The sequence below is a fragment of the Dromaius novaehollandiae genome, chromosome 3 (assembly GCF_036370855.1).
Source record: "Dromaius novaehollandiae isolate bDroNov1 chromosome 3, bDroNov1.hap1, whole genome shotgun sequence".
Taxonomy (NCBI): domain Eukaryota; kingdom Metazoa; phylum Chordata; class Aves; order Casuariiformes; family Dromaiidae; genus Dromaius; species Dromaius novaehollandiae.
In genome coordinates, this window is record NC_088100.1 from 91,518,616 (window position 1) to 91,534,215 (window position 15,600).

The 15,600-nt window shown below is 39.5% G+C and overlaps 3 protein-coding genes across 13 annotated transcripts in view; 1 reads left to right on the top strand and 2 right to left on the bottom strand.

The window, feature by feature from the left end:
* The window catches only part of HEATR5B (HEAT repeat containing 5B), a 62,021-nt gene extending 57,162 nt beyond the window's left edge, over positions 1-4,859 (bottom strand). For 2 of the 3 annotated variants that reach the window (XM_064509445.1, XM_064509443.1), the window contains exons 1-4: positions 4,753-4,859; positions 1,617-1,736; positions 1,304-1,472; positions 547-758 (exon numbers count right to left, since the gene is read on the bottom strand). In XM_064509445.1, the coding sequence (XP_064365515.1) occupies positions 547-758; positions 1,304-1,429 (338 nt within the window). In that variant the 5' untranslated portion in view covers positions 1,430-1,472; positions 1,617-1,736; positions 4,753-4,859. Of the gene's footprint in view, positions 1-546; positions 759-1,303; positions 1,473-1,616; positions 1,737-3,452; positions 3,555-4,752 lie in introns of all 3 variants that reach the window. The other variant, XM_064509444.1, reaches the window with a different exon arrangement.
* On the top strand, positions 4,846-11,146 carry GPATCH11 (G-patch domain containing 11). The gene is made up of 8 exons (XM_026102628.2): positions 4,846-5,198; positions 5,302-5,528; positions 6,434-6,475; positions 6,555-6,675; positions 7,485-7,575; positions 8,654-8,758; positions 9,475-9,556; positions 10,557-11,146. Exons 1-8 carry the CDS (start codon positions 5,152-5,154, stop codon positions 10,610-10,612), a joined length of 771 nt encoding a protein of 256 aa, XP_025958413.2. The 5' UTR covers positions 4,846-5,151; the 3' UTR covers positions 10,613-11,146.
* A 366-nt stretch (positions 11,147-11,512) lies between these two features.
* EIF2AK2 (eukaryotic translation initiation factor 2 alpha kinase 2) overlaps positions 11,513-15,600 on the bottom strand; it is a 32,734-nt gene continuing 28,646 nt past the window's right edge. For all 9 annotated transcript variants that reach the window (XM_064509450.1, XM_064509451.1, XM_026102622.2 and 6 more), the window contains 3 exons: positions 15,351-15,449; positions 13,298-13,360; positions 11,513-13,194 (listed from right to left, as the gene is read on the bottom strand). In XM_064509450.1, the coding sequence (XP_064365520.1) occupies positions 13,075-13,194; positions 13,298-13,360; positions 15,351-15,449 (282 nt within the window). In that variant the 3' untranslated portion in view covers positions 11,513-13,074. The remainder of the gene's footprint in view (positions 13,195-13,297; positions 13,361-15,350; positions 15,450-15,600) is intronic.

Consider the following 15,600-nt stretch of genomic DNA (forward strand, 5'->3'; position numbering starts at 1 on the left):
GCAGTGTATTCCAGCAGAGGAACATAAGCAGGTAGCACTTTGGGGAGGGTGAGCTGCACATTTAGTTAGAACCCTCTCTTGGCACAGATAATGCTCCAATTCTGACAATCTGCAGGTTCCACCTTGTCTTAAATGGGATACTTAAGCCCAATTAGTAAAAATGCAACTGGAGGAATTTCTTCACTGCATTACTTCATCAACTGTTAATTATCTTCTCAATGATACAAACATGTAAATAACCACAAGATACATGATTCCTTGTGTAGAGGAAATGATCTCAGATAGCCACATATCTATCACCTTTGAATCCTGCCCTCCACAATCTCAGTCCTGCCACATATCTATCACCTTTGAATCCTGCCCTCCACAATCTCAGTCCTGTTCTTTCTTCTGTTACATTAAGCATATACAAACTCTAAGCATACAAAATATAAGTAAGTCACATAATGTGCACACACACAGGCAGATTTTTTTTGTGCTATGTAGTACCACTTTGCTTAAAAATAATAATACTATTCCCCCCATTCTTAATAATATTAAGCTTACAGTTTGGTGGGCAGGTAAGCAGCAGTATCATCTTTACTCTTGATGATGTCATTACATTTGTCAAGTGTCTGAAAAACGGTAAATGTGTCTCCAATGCTGTAGAGAGCAGCAAGATTCTTCGCTAGCAGATTCCGCGTAGGTGGTCCAGGGGAACTGCTGATGAGTCCTGTTAGCTGTTCTACAAGTTTCTTTTGTTTTTCCTTGACATCTGTCTGTTAATGGGAGAAAAATTAATCAGAATAAGAGAGGTCATCTAATCCTGTGTCTTGTCTCCAAAAACAGCCAGCAGTAGATGCCTACAGGAGACTGAAGTAAACCTTATACCACTCCCACATATGTATAATTCAACAAATTGCTTGTCTCACAGAGATTCGAGATACACTCAACATTAGCAGAAAGATGCTAAATGATCAGGATCACCTGTTACTGTGTTTATTTTTCACTTTTTCAAAATTCTTATTAAAAACGCAGTATTACCTGCCTAGAGCATCTTTTAATCCCCTTCACCATCAAGAATCCCTACTCCGGGAGAGGTTTTGCCTTCCAAACATTTATGACACCGAAGAACTCGCACCAAACTAAGTGTTTTATAACAGTGTCATACTGAGTGCCTATAATTAGGCATTAAAAGCTACAAATGAATACAGTAGCTCTGCAGGCTGAGACTGGAATCATACAGTTATCACTTGGACATTACCCACTATCTTTCTCTAGCATGAAATTAATATAAGTGTTTTAGAAAAAGGAAAAAAATTACCTTGTTAGCAGCTACTAGCACTTTGTCCAAAAATCTTAACCACTCAAAGATAAAGACTGGTCTCTTTGCTTCTGTGATTTGAGCTAATGCTTCCTCATTCAGTAACAAACTATGAGCCAGCTCCATTATTGGTTAAATTCTGGTTTTACTGTAGATTTGTGTATTGACTCTAAAATAAAAATGTAAATATTAGTATAAAGTGTAGTACAACAGTACAAAGCTTTCATCATTTTCAAAGTCATGGATTAGAGTATCACAGTTGAAGACTACTTAAACTTAGCTTAACTAAACAGTCTCAGATAAAAATACTTACATGCTTAAAACTGCATACATCCATTAGTATTTCAGACATCAGAGTCGTAAATAGTAAAAGGAGAACCTATTGGTAACTTCAGGGTGTTAATTCTTTGCCAAGAAAAATATATTAAAATCCCTGTTTAAAAAAAAATAAAAAAAAGAAAGAGATAAAGGAGTCACTACACTTTCTCCTCTTACATAAAACAGAATGAGGACTATCACTAAGCATGACCCTTCCCCCATTCCTGATGCTTGGGTACAAACTTGGCCACCTTTACAACATCTTCAACAGACAGAGTAAGAAAGAGATGAACCCATCACAGGGGCTGGTGCAGAATCAGTGTTTTTTTTGTCTTGAGAAATTATAAAATGATTCTTTCCTCTGAAGCACGTGTGCATGCTCTGAAGCACCAAGTGTGGGTTTCACAGCACTAGCACAGCACAAGGCTTGCATTCCACTAAACATAGCTCCAGAACACAGCAGAGCTACAGAAGTGATCATATGCAAGTAACAGCACTACATTAAGGAAGACAGAATACACATCATCTAAAAATAAGATTCATCTGGGCTGCTCTAGAATATACCACTAAGAATCACAAGGCAATCCACCAACACATCTTCCAGTAAAATCCCACAGCAGACATAGTCCTGTGGCCCAACATAGTTTTCCAGCTGAAATGTTAGGATGGCCCAAATTAATTAACTGTGCGACAGAACGAACGAGAGAAAGAGGAGAAAACGGTATTATTAAACTTCCCCACCCACCACAAATTTGAGAGAGGCAGGAACATTCACAGCATTTGGAATCACAGACCCAAAACTTCCCAGACCCCACCGGTCTCATGTTAAGGGGTAGGCAAATAAGCCTCCTGAAACCCTGCAAGCCCTACATGTCACAGCCTGGAATATAAGCAGCAGCCAAGTGAGTGCAAGTCTCCCCAGCAGGCAAAATACTACAGATCAAGCACCTACGATCCAGCTCAGATAGCAGATGCGGGGCTAACAGCAAAGCACTACCAAAAGCGCACTCTCGGTGCACTCTGCAGACAATGAATGTAACCGTAGTATACTATATTTAAACAAGTGCAGAACAGACAGACAAAGCTTATCTGAAAATCACAAAGAAAGCTGATCATCTTCTGCAGAAAACAAAAAAAAAATGAATTCGGTGATGCTGTAACAAGGATTTCAGGCAAAAAAAGCAAGGCAAGCAAAGAGTATTATCTTTCTACAGGTGCGCCCTTCTGCTTGTATTCTCAAGACAGTTACTGTACTCATGGCTGCTTCCTCATTTGTGGACAAACACAACAATTTCTTTAAGTCAAATGAAGAGATTTAAATTAAACGGTCCTTTTTTTTTCTCCCAACCCCAGAGCAGCCAGTAGTAAAGGGTGATATATTAATAGTAAAACTGTATCATGGCTCTAATGGTTAGGTGTTGACAGAACTATAGTATCATCCTATCTCTAATACTGATCTTGTTCCCTGCTCTTTGATACTTTGCATTATAATATTTGTCATGAAATAAATCTCCACAGACAGATTAGTGGGGACAGAATCAGCACATACACAGACGCATTCAGCCCTCACCCCAAAACCTCCAAAGACTTGTTGTGCCCCCCCCTTTTTTAAACAATATTATGATGGATTCAGGAGGTATCACCTATTACTAAGGTACAGACACATTGCCTGAAAGCACTTTTAAATGAAAGCAGAGAGAAACACAATGAATTATGGCATGCACTATGGTTCTTCAGAGAGACTCCCAGAGAGCCACACTGCTTGTCACACCCACGCACAGCACAGCACAGCACAGGAGTACAAACACAGTTTGACAACACAGCTCATTACCTGTCTCCTCTTCCTCTCCAGATAAAAGTTTCAGCTTTCCCCAGCCTTCAGAGCTGTGAACGCCTCATATGCTTTCCATACATTCCCATATCGCTTCCCCATCTAAACTTTGGAAATACAAGCTCTAAGGTATCAAACCTCCACATACATTCAGTTGTGCCACTGAAGCACAAAGGTTTTGATATAATTACACACATATCCAACAGAAAAATCAGAATCTAATATATAGCTATGCAAATAGGCAAACCGAAGGTCACCTACACTGGCCAAAGACTTGTTCCAAAATTCAAACAAAAACACCTATCAGCCTCCTCTGATCCACACTAGAGCTGGGCCTTACTGTGCCCATTATAGGTAATGCACTATACTTCCCACCAGATGCAAATAAGAGTTCACCAAAGTCAACTAGCATCCAGGAAAATATTTTGAAACAATGCAGAGGTTATAATTAACAGCATACAGACACACTGGACATTAGGTTTATTCTCCAGTTATTTATCTCTAAACCAATCATTTAGATCTCCACCGTACACTTCACTGGGCTAACTGGGAAAGCCGAAAATGGAACAAGTTTTGGGCGATGTATGTGCTTCTCAGGGTCTGGATCAGATGAAAAGGTTTCTGTGCCTCATACCTTCTACCTGTATCAGTTAGCTAAACAAGCAGTACTATCTCTCCCAATAAATCCTGCCTGCCTTAAAACCCCCTGGCGGAGTAACGTCTCAAGACTGCACCTCAGAATTATTCACCGGTGTCTCAGTAACGAGTAATTCTAAAGAACAATCGGAAAGTCGCCGTTTCCTATAAACACGCGCACACGGTGCCTGGGCACGCGCCGGCTCCTCCGGCTCAGGGGCAGCCGGAGGCGGCGGCAGGGCCCGGCGCCGGGCCGGGCCGGGCCACGGGCCTGCGCCCGACGGCGGCGCCGCCACTAACGGCCGCGGCGCGCACGTTACGCCGGCAGCGCCCCGCGACCGCGTCCTGCCGCCTCCGGGCTGCTCGAGGCGCGGCGACATGGCCGCGGCCCCGCCTATAGGCACACATGCAGGTACACACATAGGTACGTACGTGTACACACACACACACACACACACACACACACACACACACACACACACACACACACACACACCACACACACACACACACACACACACACACACACCCCGACCCCCCCTCGCGCCGCCGCCCGCAGGTTAACCCACCCTGCCCCCGTGCCCTCGCCAGGCCGCCAGGGAGAGAGGCGGGGGAGGCTCTGCCTCGCACCCCCCAGGCCCGGCGCCGGCCGCGACGCGCCTACCTCACAGGCCCGCAACCCCGGCGGCCGCCCGGCAGGAAGCGGCCCGCGCGCAGGCGCAGGCGCCGGCCCGGGGACGAGGCGGGGCGGGGCACGCGCAGGCGCAGGCGCAGTCCGGCGGGGCCGGGCCGGGCCGAGCGCCGGGCAGGGGAGCGCGGCGCCGCGCCGCGCCGTGCGGGGCCCGCGGGAGGGGGGGGGTGTCGGCAGCCCTCGGCGGGGAACGGCACCTTAGCCCGGGGCTGGCTGGAGCCCCGGCGGCGGGCTCGAGCGGCGGGCTCGCCCGCGGACTGAAAGCGGGTGCTGCGTTTCAGGGCATTTGCGAAAACAAGCGAAAAACCCCACGCTGAACTGTAGTTACAGTGTTTATAGCTCGGAGGTCTGAAAAGGGCATGTGTGTTAAACATGGAGGAAGACGAAGAGGAGGATTACATGTCTGATTCATTTATTAAGTAAGTAGATGTTTGTGTTTTTCTCTCTCAGTGATCAAAAATGTAAAACAAACAAAAAAAACCCGAAAAGGTGTTAATACTTGCTGGGATTATTGATTCTTAGAGAGGATGTAAGGCCGGGCTTGCCCATGGTGAGGCGGATGAAAGAAGCTATTCAGAAAGAAGAAAAGCAGAAAGAAGCCAATGAGAAAAACAAGCAAAAGAGTATAAAAGAAGAAGAAAAAGAGAGACGTGAGCTGGTGCTGAAAAGTGCATTAGGCAATGAGAACAGAGGCTTTGCTTTGCTCCAGAAGATGGGCTACAAGAGTGGCCAGGCCCTTGGCAGAAGTGGTGAGTTTTATCATTGTCTGGGATTGCCTGCCTGCATGTGGATGTATCTTTATGTTGTATGGACTGCAGCTGCTATGGCGTTTACAGACAAGGTCAATAGATGCCTCTCTTAGAGCCCATGCTTTGCTAACCTGTCAGTATGTCATGGCAGAACAAAAGATGAGAGCAAATGTATAAGAACTGAAATGAAAATGATATGGGCTATTGAGAAACCTGAGGGAAGCAGCAGTACTTTCTGCTAGGTAAGTGGCATTTCCATATGTGCATGATAGCTACAGAAATTGGTGCAGGAATTTGTTTTGGTGGTCTTGCAAGGCTAATAGTGTTCAAAAAAAGTCACCCCTCACATTTAAATTTATAGTTGGCTTCTGAAAAAAACAGTGCACACTGGCCCACTGTTATGAAGCTTCAGTAGAAGAAATAAGAAAATCAGTAAAAACAAAGCATCCATAATTGTTAGGCCATTTCAATGCATCTCTAACAGATAAACAGCAAATAAACTGATCCAGATAGATTCTTTACATTCTTTGATGTTTGTCAAGTCATGAGATTCTAGCATGAAAAATGCTACAGAAGAATGTAGCAATGCATTATTGTTCACAGGTATATTATACCTGTCAAATCAATGCCATTTTCTTTCAGTTCAGTACCATCCTGTAAACAGTGTACAGCAATCAAATAGGCAGGGGAAAAAAAGAAACAGATTTGCAATTTGCAAATAGAATGGCTGGGCCATTTCTAATGCACTAAATGTATATTGATGTGAGATTTTTTCAATTTCCAAACAACAAAGTTTCGTGAAAGCTTATAAGGTTAATGATAAAAGCCACTTGCCTACTTGCATATAGTTCACTCATGGTTTGAGAGAGACCTGGTTTCTTAAATTGCATATTTTTCCCCCACAGGAGAAGGCATTGTTGAACCTATCCCTCTGAACATAAAAACAGGTGTGTGATACTTCCTAATTTACTTAGTTGGATATCAGAGCTTCTCAGCTGCTTACGTTCGTATTTTGAACTTACACAGGCAGAAGTGGGCTTGGTCATGAGGAATTCAAAAAGCGAAAAGCTGAAGAAAAACTAGAAAACTACAGACAAAAACTCCATATGAAAAAGAAAGCAAATGAACAGGCTGCAGATCAGTTCAGGTAAAGTGATGTACTTAATATTCCAAGCAATGGCTATAGGGCCATTCTTTTTAGGCTTTAGGTTTGGTTATTATTTCAATGTGTTACTAATTCTGAATGTTGTTTGGTAGGGAAGGAGTTGAAACATACAGTAATTGCTTCTCAGTTCTAAAGCAACAGCAGATGAACAGTGTAATATTAAAAGCGTATGCTGCATCATGTGTTTTTGTTAGTAATGCAAACAATAAATGTTAGTAACGCAAACAATTTAAATACTCATTTTTCCGGAAGAAGGCATTTGCAACTTTTTTAAATCGGAGAACCACATCAGCTTTCTGAAGATAAAATCTACCAGGACAGTGTTGCCACAATGATTTTCATTTACAACCAATTAAAAATCAGAGCAAATTTGTTTTGTTATTTTCTATTTTTTCCTGATTTTCTAGTTTATGTGTGGAGAAGAAAAACCTAGGGAAGGCTATAATTTTTTGCAGATGCTTCATTACCACTTTTTCATGTCTTGTGGAAACCTGGTGGAGAAACAGCATTCAGAGGGTGTGGTGTAATCAAAAGGTCTGTCCTGGAAGTATAATTTAAAGGTATCATTCTCAAGACATACATGCATCCTCCCACAGAAACAATGTTGGAAGGGACTTCTCAATTTCAGCATTGTCCTGGTTAGGATTGTCTTCTCTGGTCTGCTTTCAGTAATATGAGGGAATTCTATGGCTAAGATCTTAACAGATTTTCTGTTTTGAAAAAGCTACGACTGTAATGCATCTTACTGTTTGTCTGCCTGCTCGTTTTAGCTGTTTACTTTTTCATAACAGAATAAGATTCAAAAACAAACAAGAAGAACGTAAAATGGAAGGGGACCTTCGAAAAAGCCAGAGGGCCTGCCAGCAGTTAGATATGCAAAAGGTAAGGCAAATATATTTCTTTGGGCTGGAACAAATGCTGTAGGTTAGAGATACAGGCTGTCAACAAAGTATTGATGCAGTTCTTCAAAGTTCTGTAAAACTGTGGGATAACTAGGCTGAAGTCATGAAGTCTGCCTGTACTTCATTATTCTCAAAATGCCTCAAAGTATATGTTGTCACCATTAAGCTATTTGAAGGTGTTTGAGAAACCAGCCTGATGGTAAGTTATGTGAGGACCCATGTTCATTGGGGTCATCAGAGCTCACATGTGATTGCCCCTGTGGATTGCAATTCTTGTGGTTATTTTTGTGCTGTTTTCACACCTTGCAGTTGGCAATGTCAGCCTGTCCTAAATGGCAGTACTGTTGCTTCAAGTGAGGGAGCAACATCGTGGTCAAGGGCATAAGGAGACTGAAGAAACACTTTTAAAAGAATTAAAAAAACAAAAAAACAAAAAAACAAACCCTTTCTGCCTGCTAGGAATAATGTGAGTAATATGGGTGAAGTAGTTTAAAGCTTTGCCTCTTGGAAAATTTTGAGTGTTCTTTTCACTTTCATGATCTTGTTGGAGGTTAATATTGCCCTAGAGTTCTGCTGAGATTATAGGATACCCCCTAATCTCTTTTAAGTAAAGTCAGCAGTATTAGCTTAAATCATCTTTGTTGGCTCTTTTTCCTTTAAGTTAACTGCATCTGAGGTAAATTAGGAAGCATTATGTGATCTCTTGATAGAAGAACTTCAGGTGACATGTCCTCAGTTGATAAAAACATCTAGAAAAGGGTAACTGTGCACAGCCTTGGTGTGAGATCATATTACTGTGTAGCCTTACACATGCTGAACATCAATGGAATAAAAGTTAATAGTAGCCTGCATTTACATTTGTTAAAAGAAAAAGTTAATAATCCTTACTGTGGACTGCTGTACTTAGTTTTCTACTATAACTTTAATAATTCTTGATTATAGTTTATAAGAAAGTTTTAAAACCTAACATCTCACCTACTAGAAATTGATTTTATCCAGTATCTTGTAGGAAAACCTACAGAGGCAGATAATTTTCCTTTAAATCTTTCATTTTTAAGGACATTGATGTTCCAAAGGAGATTTGGTTTTGGATAGAACCTGAAGAGGAAGAGAAAAAGGATGAAGAGGAGAAGGAAGATGAATGCACAAGTTCAGACTTCAGTGTAAGTTCTGCAAGTAAATGAACAGCTTGAATCAGAATGGCCTCTTTGCAATCTTGCAGCAAATATTTTTTACAACAATTATATGACATTTAAAACATTAGAACGCTGATTTATTGGTGATCTGTTTTGAAGCTGATGTTTGAAAAAAGTACTCTAGAAATGAAGTTCTAAACTCTTTTATGTCTTAGCCAAGATCTTGCAAAATCATTTATTTGATGAATGCAAAATATTTGCTTTGAAGTTATTTTGGATGCCTCATGTCTTAGACAGAATTTTAGAAGCACTAAGTAATTTCTGAAATTGCTTCAGTGGTAATCTCAAGTTGGACACAGGAAATTCACTTTTTCTGGGAACGAGATCACACCACTGCTGTTCAGTCTTACGTGTTTGATTTGCAGAGGAAGTCATATATGAAAAATTCCACCAAAAATACCACATACTTGAAGTAAAGCACCTAAGTAATATTTTTAGCTGTCTCTTCAGTGTAAATTTCTTAGCTGGAAACAAGGATGAACTAACAACAGCCATCAGCTTTCCAGGCTTCATGGATTCCCGTGCTGTAGGCTACAATTTGGGGATCTTACGCCTTACTGAGCTGTAGTGTTGTGTAACTTTTCTGTAGCAAAAGGTTAAACAGTGCACTTCAGCAAAGCTAATACCGCAAACCATTTTATATCATGAGCACCTCATCATCGTGTTCTTGTACATACCTCTAGGTATCAGAAAAGTTACAGATCCTGACTGCCTATTTAAGAGAAGAACATTTTTACTGCATTTGGTGTGGAATAACCTATGAAGGTGAGAGTAAACCTGTCAGGTATATGAATGTTTTGTTTTGGTTAGGTATCTAGACTCAAGTAGTACAATATATACTTATTCTTTACCCTGTCATGCTTTCACCAAGGACAGTGCTATAGACATGATCCCTGCACATCTTTTTTTGTTTAACTTGTTCTATTCAGTCACTTCCCCTTTTCTGAGGTCCAGAATCAGAGAACATCAACTGTTTGCTGTGGGGTCTGACCCAATTTTCTTAACCATCTTTCCTTTACCTTAATGCAGATGGCTGGTACTAGATAGCTTCAGCTTTGTCAGAGATGTGTTCTTAAGAGATATTTCCCATCAGCCTGTACTGTACTACCTGAATGGCTTTGTTTTCTGTTCTGCTAGCTGGCTGAGGAGAAGTTCTCATATTGTGGTCTGATGATTGGGTGCTCAGCCCTCATCTGTCCCAACATGCGCTGTGGGAGAGATGAAAATTAGCCTATGTTAATATTGTGTGAGAGTATATACTACCTAGTATGTATACACGTAGTATATTACTTTTTCTTTTATCGCAGTCTTTCAAACGTACACACCAAATATTCCTTCCAGGTCGCTGTTTCCGCACAAAGCTTGGTAGGTTATGATTTTAAGCCAATTTTGAGGTGTTGACATGCACAAAAAGTAAATACTGGCATTCATTTGAATTAGTATTCAGATTTGTTTGGTTTTGAAAAAACAAAATTCAGATATTAAAACCAGTACCATGAAAAACTGAAAGCTTACAGATATTTCTGAAAACACTAGAACACACTGTCCATTCTCTTTGCACCAAAGAGGGCAGAATTAAACTCATTTTTCATTGTTTTAAAATACACTTTGGAATTCATAATGCCAGTAACCCTGCTGTCAAACTTGCAAACCTTCATGAATTTTATTTAATCTATTTTTACGGATTCTGCAAATAACTTCTGACTATTTTTTCAGTGCCCCCTCCTAGCTGGAATCATTGACTTTTTCTCTGCTTATCCTGTAGATTCTGAAGATTTATCTTCAAATTGCCCTGGAGACAGTGCTGCAGACCATGAGTAAAGTCTTCCTAAAGAAAGGAATCCTAGATAAACATGTATATAGTTCATAATTTTTTTTTGTTGAGAAGATTCAGTGCTATGCCAGACTCTGAAGAAGTCATGCAAAGCATGCAGAAAAGGAGGAATGTTGACAGGTTAAACTGTACATTTCTGAAACATTCTATGTATTTTCTGCTTGATTAACAATTTAATAAGAATTACAACTTTACATTTATATTTGCACTACCACAATTTAGAGGCAGGTAAGATTTCTACAGTCTTCCCTTAAGCCCTGTCTTGAGCAAGATAATAAAATTCAGGTTTAAGTTACTCTGTTTAAAGTATGTTAAAGAAGTTTTTGTTGTTGTTTTTATATCTTTACAAGAGTGGCTGTACATCTGTGTTGTAATTGAGTATATTTTTTCTTACCATCTTACAGCTGGTGAAAAAGAGCTTGTGAAATATTATGGTGACATTATTTGAACTGATATTCTCCTGTATGTAAAGGTGGTATTTTGTAGAATCTTGGGGTATGTTAAATAAATATATTAATAGATTTTTTTTGTTCTTATAGAACAGCAAAGGCTATGGTAAACACCCACTAATAAAAGGTACTGAAGTATGCAAATCACTACAGAATAAATCTTTCACAGTGCTGGGCCAAGTTCAACATTATTTAGCAGTAAAAAGTAATGCTGTTTTATGGGCATTCTGCCCATGAACTGTAAAACATATTCAGCTGAAATTTGCCACATAAAAGTTTTCATAATGTAAGAGTAGTTTTGAGGGGGTGGAAAAGGAGGAGGAGGTCCAACAAGTGGTGTTTTGGCTGTATCATGGTATTGTTTCTCCCTGACCTTGAGGTGCAAGGAAGATAGTGGTGTATGTATTTGTGAAGGAAAAAAAAAACACCAAACATTCATTACACGGAAAAGAAAGAAACTTTACTTCTTACAGAAAGATGTGACAAAAGCACATCAGGTGCTTATTTAGTGACAAATATTTGCAGAAGATCAGCAGTAGATTTCATTAAGAGTATAAAAATGATTATGCATTCAAATCTATTCCTTTTAACCAAACACCTACTTTTTAAATTAAAAAAAATCTCTACAGTATTTTAAGCTCTACATATAGTTACTAGTTTCCTGCTTAGAAATCTCTGTTCATTTGCCTTTTATGAAATCAGGTGGGCTCCACAGCTATGAATAGTTTGAAAAGATACAGCTCAGACAAGTATCTGAAAGGCTAATTTGTCTCTCTTTTCTCCCTGCTCTGCCCCCACCCCCTCCAAATTCTTCTTATTCAGCCAGATCAGAACTCTGAAGCCTGTAACTAAAGAGTAACAGGCAAACTGCATTGTTATCTTTTGGGGGGGATGAGAGAAGAGCCAGAGGTGTTTAGAACACCTGTTAGAACATGTTAGACATGCTCTGGTATTTTAAAAAGGATAAAAACTAGCAGCACATATATTTAAGATGCTCTCTTCAGAAAGGATTTTAAATGCTTAATACTGAGAAAACTCTAGGAAGAGTTTCTATATTTTAGAGCACCCTATGTGTTCCTTTCAGAAAAAATAAATAAGAAATAAAACTCTCAGTATTCAGAAGTTCAGAACAGATCTCCCCAAACGAGATTTCCTAAGAACTGGATGTTCAGCATCTAAATTCTCAAGGAACACTTCACAGAATGGTTGAGGTTGGAAGTGACCTCTGGAGATCCTCCAGTCCAGCCCCCCCTGCTCAAGCAAGGTCACCTGAAGCACTTTGGACACTTGGATACTTACTTTAAAAGCATAAATATCTTTAAATTCCAGAACACTGAAGGTGCTAGGTGTTGGACAGTTGGTCAGAGAAAAGAAAGTTCATTCCTTAAAAACTTTAATTAATTAAAAAATAACCCACACCTACTTCCAGCTTAAAAAAAAAAAATTAGTCTTTCCTTCCAGTTCAGCACATTACCTCCTGTGGTCTTAAAGGGAGCATTCTGGTAGTTGTAATAAGATCACCATAAACAAATCAAAATATTTTGATTCACATGCCATAAGACAGCACTTCCACACAAAGCAATAGGTGACCTCAACTCATAATGGATGCAGCATGCGTTAAGAGCATGCATACAGGCAGTTGTCACAGATCAGTTAGCACTACATCAGCTTGATCTTCTAGGAGCCAAGGACTAGGTTCCTTTACATATTAAACAATCTAGTTCAGCTCATCCATAATCTGTGGCTCCAGCTGAAAAAAAAAAACCAAAACAAGCAGATGTTTACAGAAGTGCACTGGGGGGAACGTCCTGATTTGCAGCTGATGGGAATGAATGGTGAGGTGACTATTTCAGCCAATAAGCTCCTCAACCTATGATAAATGGCAAGACAACTAAACACCAAGGAGAAGACTTAAGTCTTGCTGTTGTTTCTGATATACTATTTCACCAGTTTCAAAAGACATGGATCTAAGCAAGTATGAAAGTCTTTTAAAATGGCATTTAGTAAGTATGAGCTTTAAGGGAATTGTCTTTTTCAACAGACTTAAGAAATAGAAGTATTTGAGATGCAGAAGGTCGTCTTTGCTGGTCTCTTGAAAGCATCTTTTTGATCATGGGTGCCTGCAGAAACAGAAATTAAGTTACAAGAAAAAGAAATCAATATAAATTACTGTTTATGAGTAAATAGAGAAATCAACTGAAGCAACTGGTTAAAATACTATACCTCTGTTGCAAACTTCTCTGTGAAGCTCTCTGGAAAGGTACCTTCTTTAACATCTTTCCATACCTGAAAGTCATATAACACTTTCACTAGTTTTCACTGATTGTATTTTGCATCCCAGATTCTGACCCACATAATTTACTGAAATAATTAGGAAAATACAAATTCTGAAAAAGGTAGGACTTCAAAAAGAAAGTACTTGGAAAAAAAGTCTGAAGTTTTACATTTGGTTGTACTTTGTTTTGTTTTATGTTCTTGTCATCAACTATTGTCCCTTTTTAAACTGAAAGGCTTTATAAACTACAATGATGTGCTCATTCTGGCAAAACTCTCCATTTCATAACCATTATCTTTCTGTCCCTAATTTAAAAGTAGTGGTTTTATATCACCTTATCACATAGAAAAGTGATGGGAGAAAACTAGGATTTCCTAATTTGATAACATCTGGATGTTATTTGTTATTCGCAAGCCAAGCAGCTGTGCTTCCTTCCTTTTATCTTGTTCTGTATCACAGTTACATGCTTTCAAAAACTGTTTCTGGGTAATAACTATTCTTCCCTACACAATGTGGCTTTCTGGGTAAACAAAGATGTCCACATCACCCACTTTGCTGTTAACTACCGTAATGTGCGTCTGAAGAAAAAGATAGTTGTGTTCTTGGACACTCAGCAATGTGGCCTGAATCATTAGGTAGATTTTTGGATGCTACCGGCCTGTCTTAGCAAGCCTGTATAATCAGTGTCCAGTAAAACAACAGCTCCCACGCACTTCAAGCTTTTTTCCTTTTCTTCACCAATACCTTTAGGCTTTTGATCCTACCTGCTGATGACCATCAAATGAACCAGTTACTCAGCTCATATTGCCAACTTTGCTTTTGTATGATGGTCTTTCAGCAGGGCTTGCCAACAACAGATTCTATTATGCTCTGAGTGAAATTATTATTTTAAGCTGATGGAGCAGCTGAAGAGCATCCTAGGACTTTCCATCCACATGACTTCCCCATTTCCGTACAGCCACAGGACTTCTATGCTTTGCTTTAAGGAACCTAGACTGAAAAATTGATCTTGCCCTTTTAACTTTAAACACTATGGGACTAGGGACACATCTGCATAGTGAGCTGTGAGCAGGAACAAGGTATCTTAGAAAATACTACAAGGTAGCCAAACAGAGCAAAGTTGAATCTGAAAGTCAAGCAACCACTTTGGTATGGTTTTCTCACGCTGGCAAAGGGCCAAGCTGATGTGGTTAAAGAGCTGCTAGGTCCAATCCTATCTTGTGTATTATGTAAGATACACGTATCTTACAAAATAATGACCTTAGACAAGACACTCAGCATCCTTGTCCCCATCCTACAAATACGCAGGCTTGCGCATACAAGCTGTTACACTACTGATGTGCAAAGTACCAATAAAAAGACAAAAAACAGTTTTTTGAAAGTTATCTTTTAAGTACTAATGATTTCCTTCTGAAGTATCATTTTTTTCAATTAAACCAAACAAAGCCTCATACTCCAAACCACTTTTGTTTTCATTTTGGAAAACTGCAAATGTTTTAGCTTGATGCAAATTTTGTTCTTGCTTCACTCTGTAGTAAAGAGGAGAGCATGGCAGAGACTAATGTCTCTTCTCCCTAAGGATTTGTTTTCTAAAAACAGAAAAATAATCTTTTTCAATGTTCTGATCAAACAAAAAGATTTATCAGAAACTTGAGGGTTTTTGAATAGACAGTATTTTTTAGCTGTGTGAGTAGCTTTCCCATAGATATAAGTACACAGCTAAGCAACTTAAGCCTTAATCTGTTTGTATGTCAGTAGAAGATAAGTAAAATATAAAGAGTATTTCTTTACCAAAGTTGCTGCATTTTAACTGAAGTGCGATAGACTTAAAAGGCCTTAAAGAAATGAATCACAGGGGGAAGTGTAAATAAACAGAGGCAGTACTCTAGATACAGAGTTTCCTTCTGGCATCCAAGCAGCATGAGACACCAGCAGCAAGGTGAAGCAATGACTTAATGTGAGGTTTTGTCTTTTTTTTTTTTTAATTTAAAGATTACTTACCTTATTTTTCTCATGACAACTGGCCAATGCCGAAAGAATTTCAAACCAAATTAATCCCAGTGCATAAATGTCTACTTCCTTTCCATATCTGTCTCCAAACTACAAAGATTACAATAAGAAAAACATAGGCATAAATGCATAAGAATGCATTTCAATTTATTTCCATCCAATCCGGCTTGACAGCACTTTCAAAATTTTGAAATCAGTAGAAAATTTTACCTAAATGCTACAGGACTGGAACTACTACTTG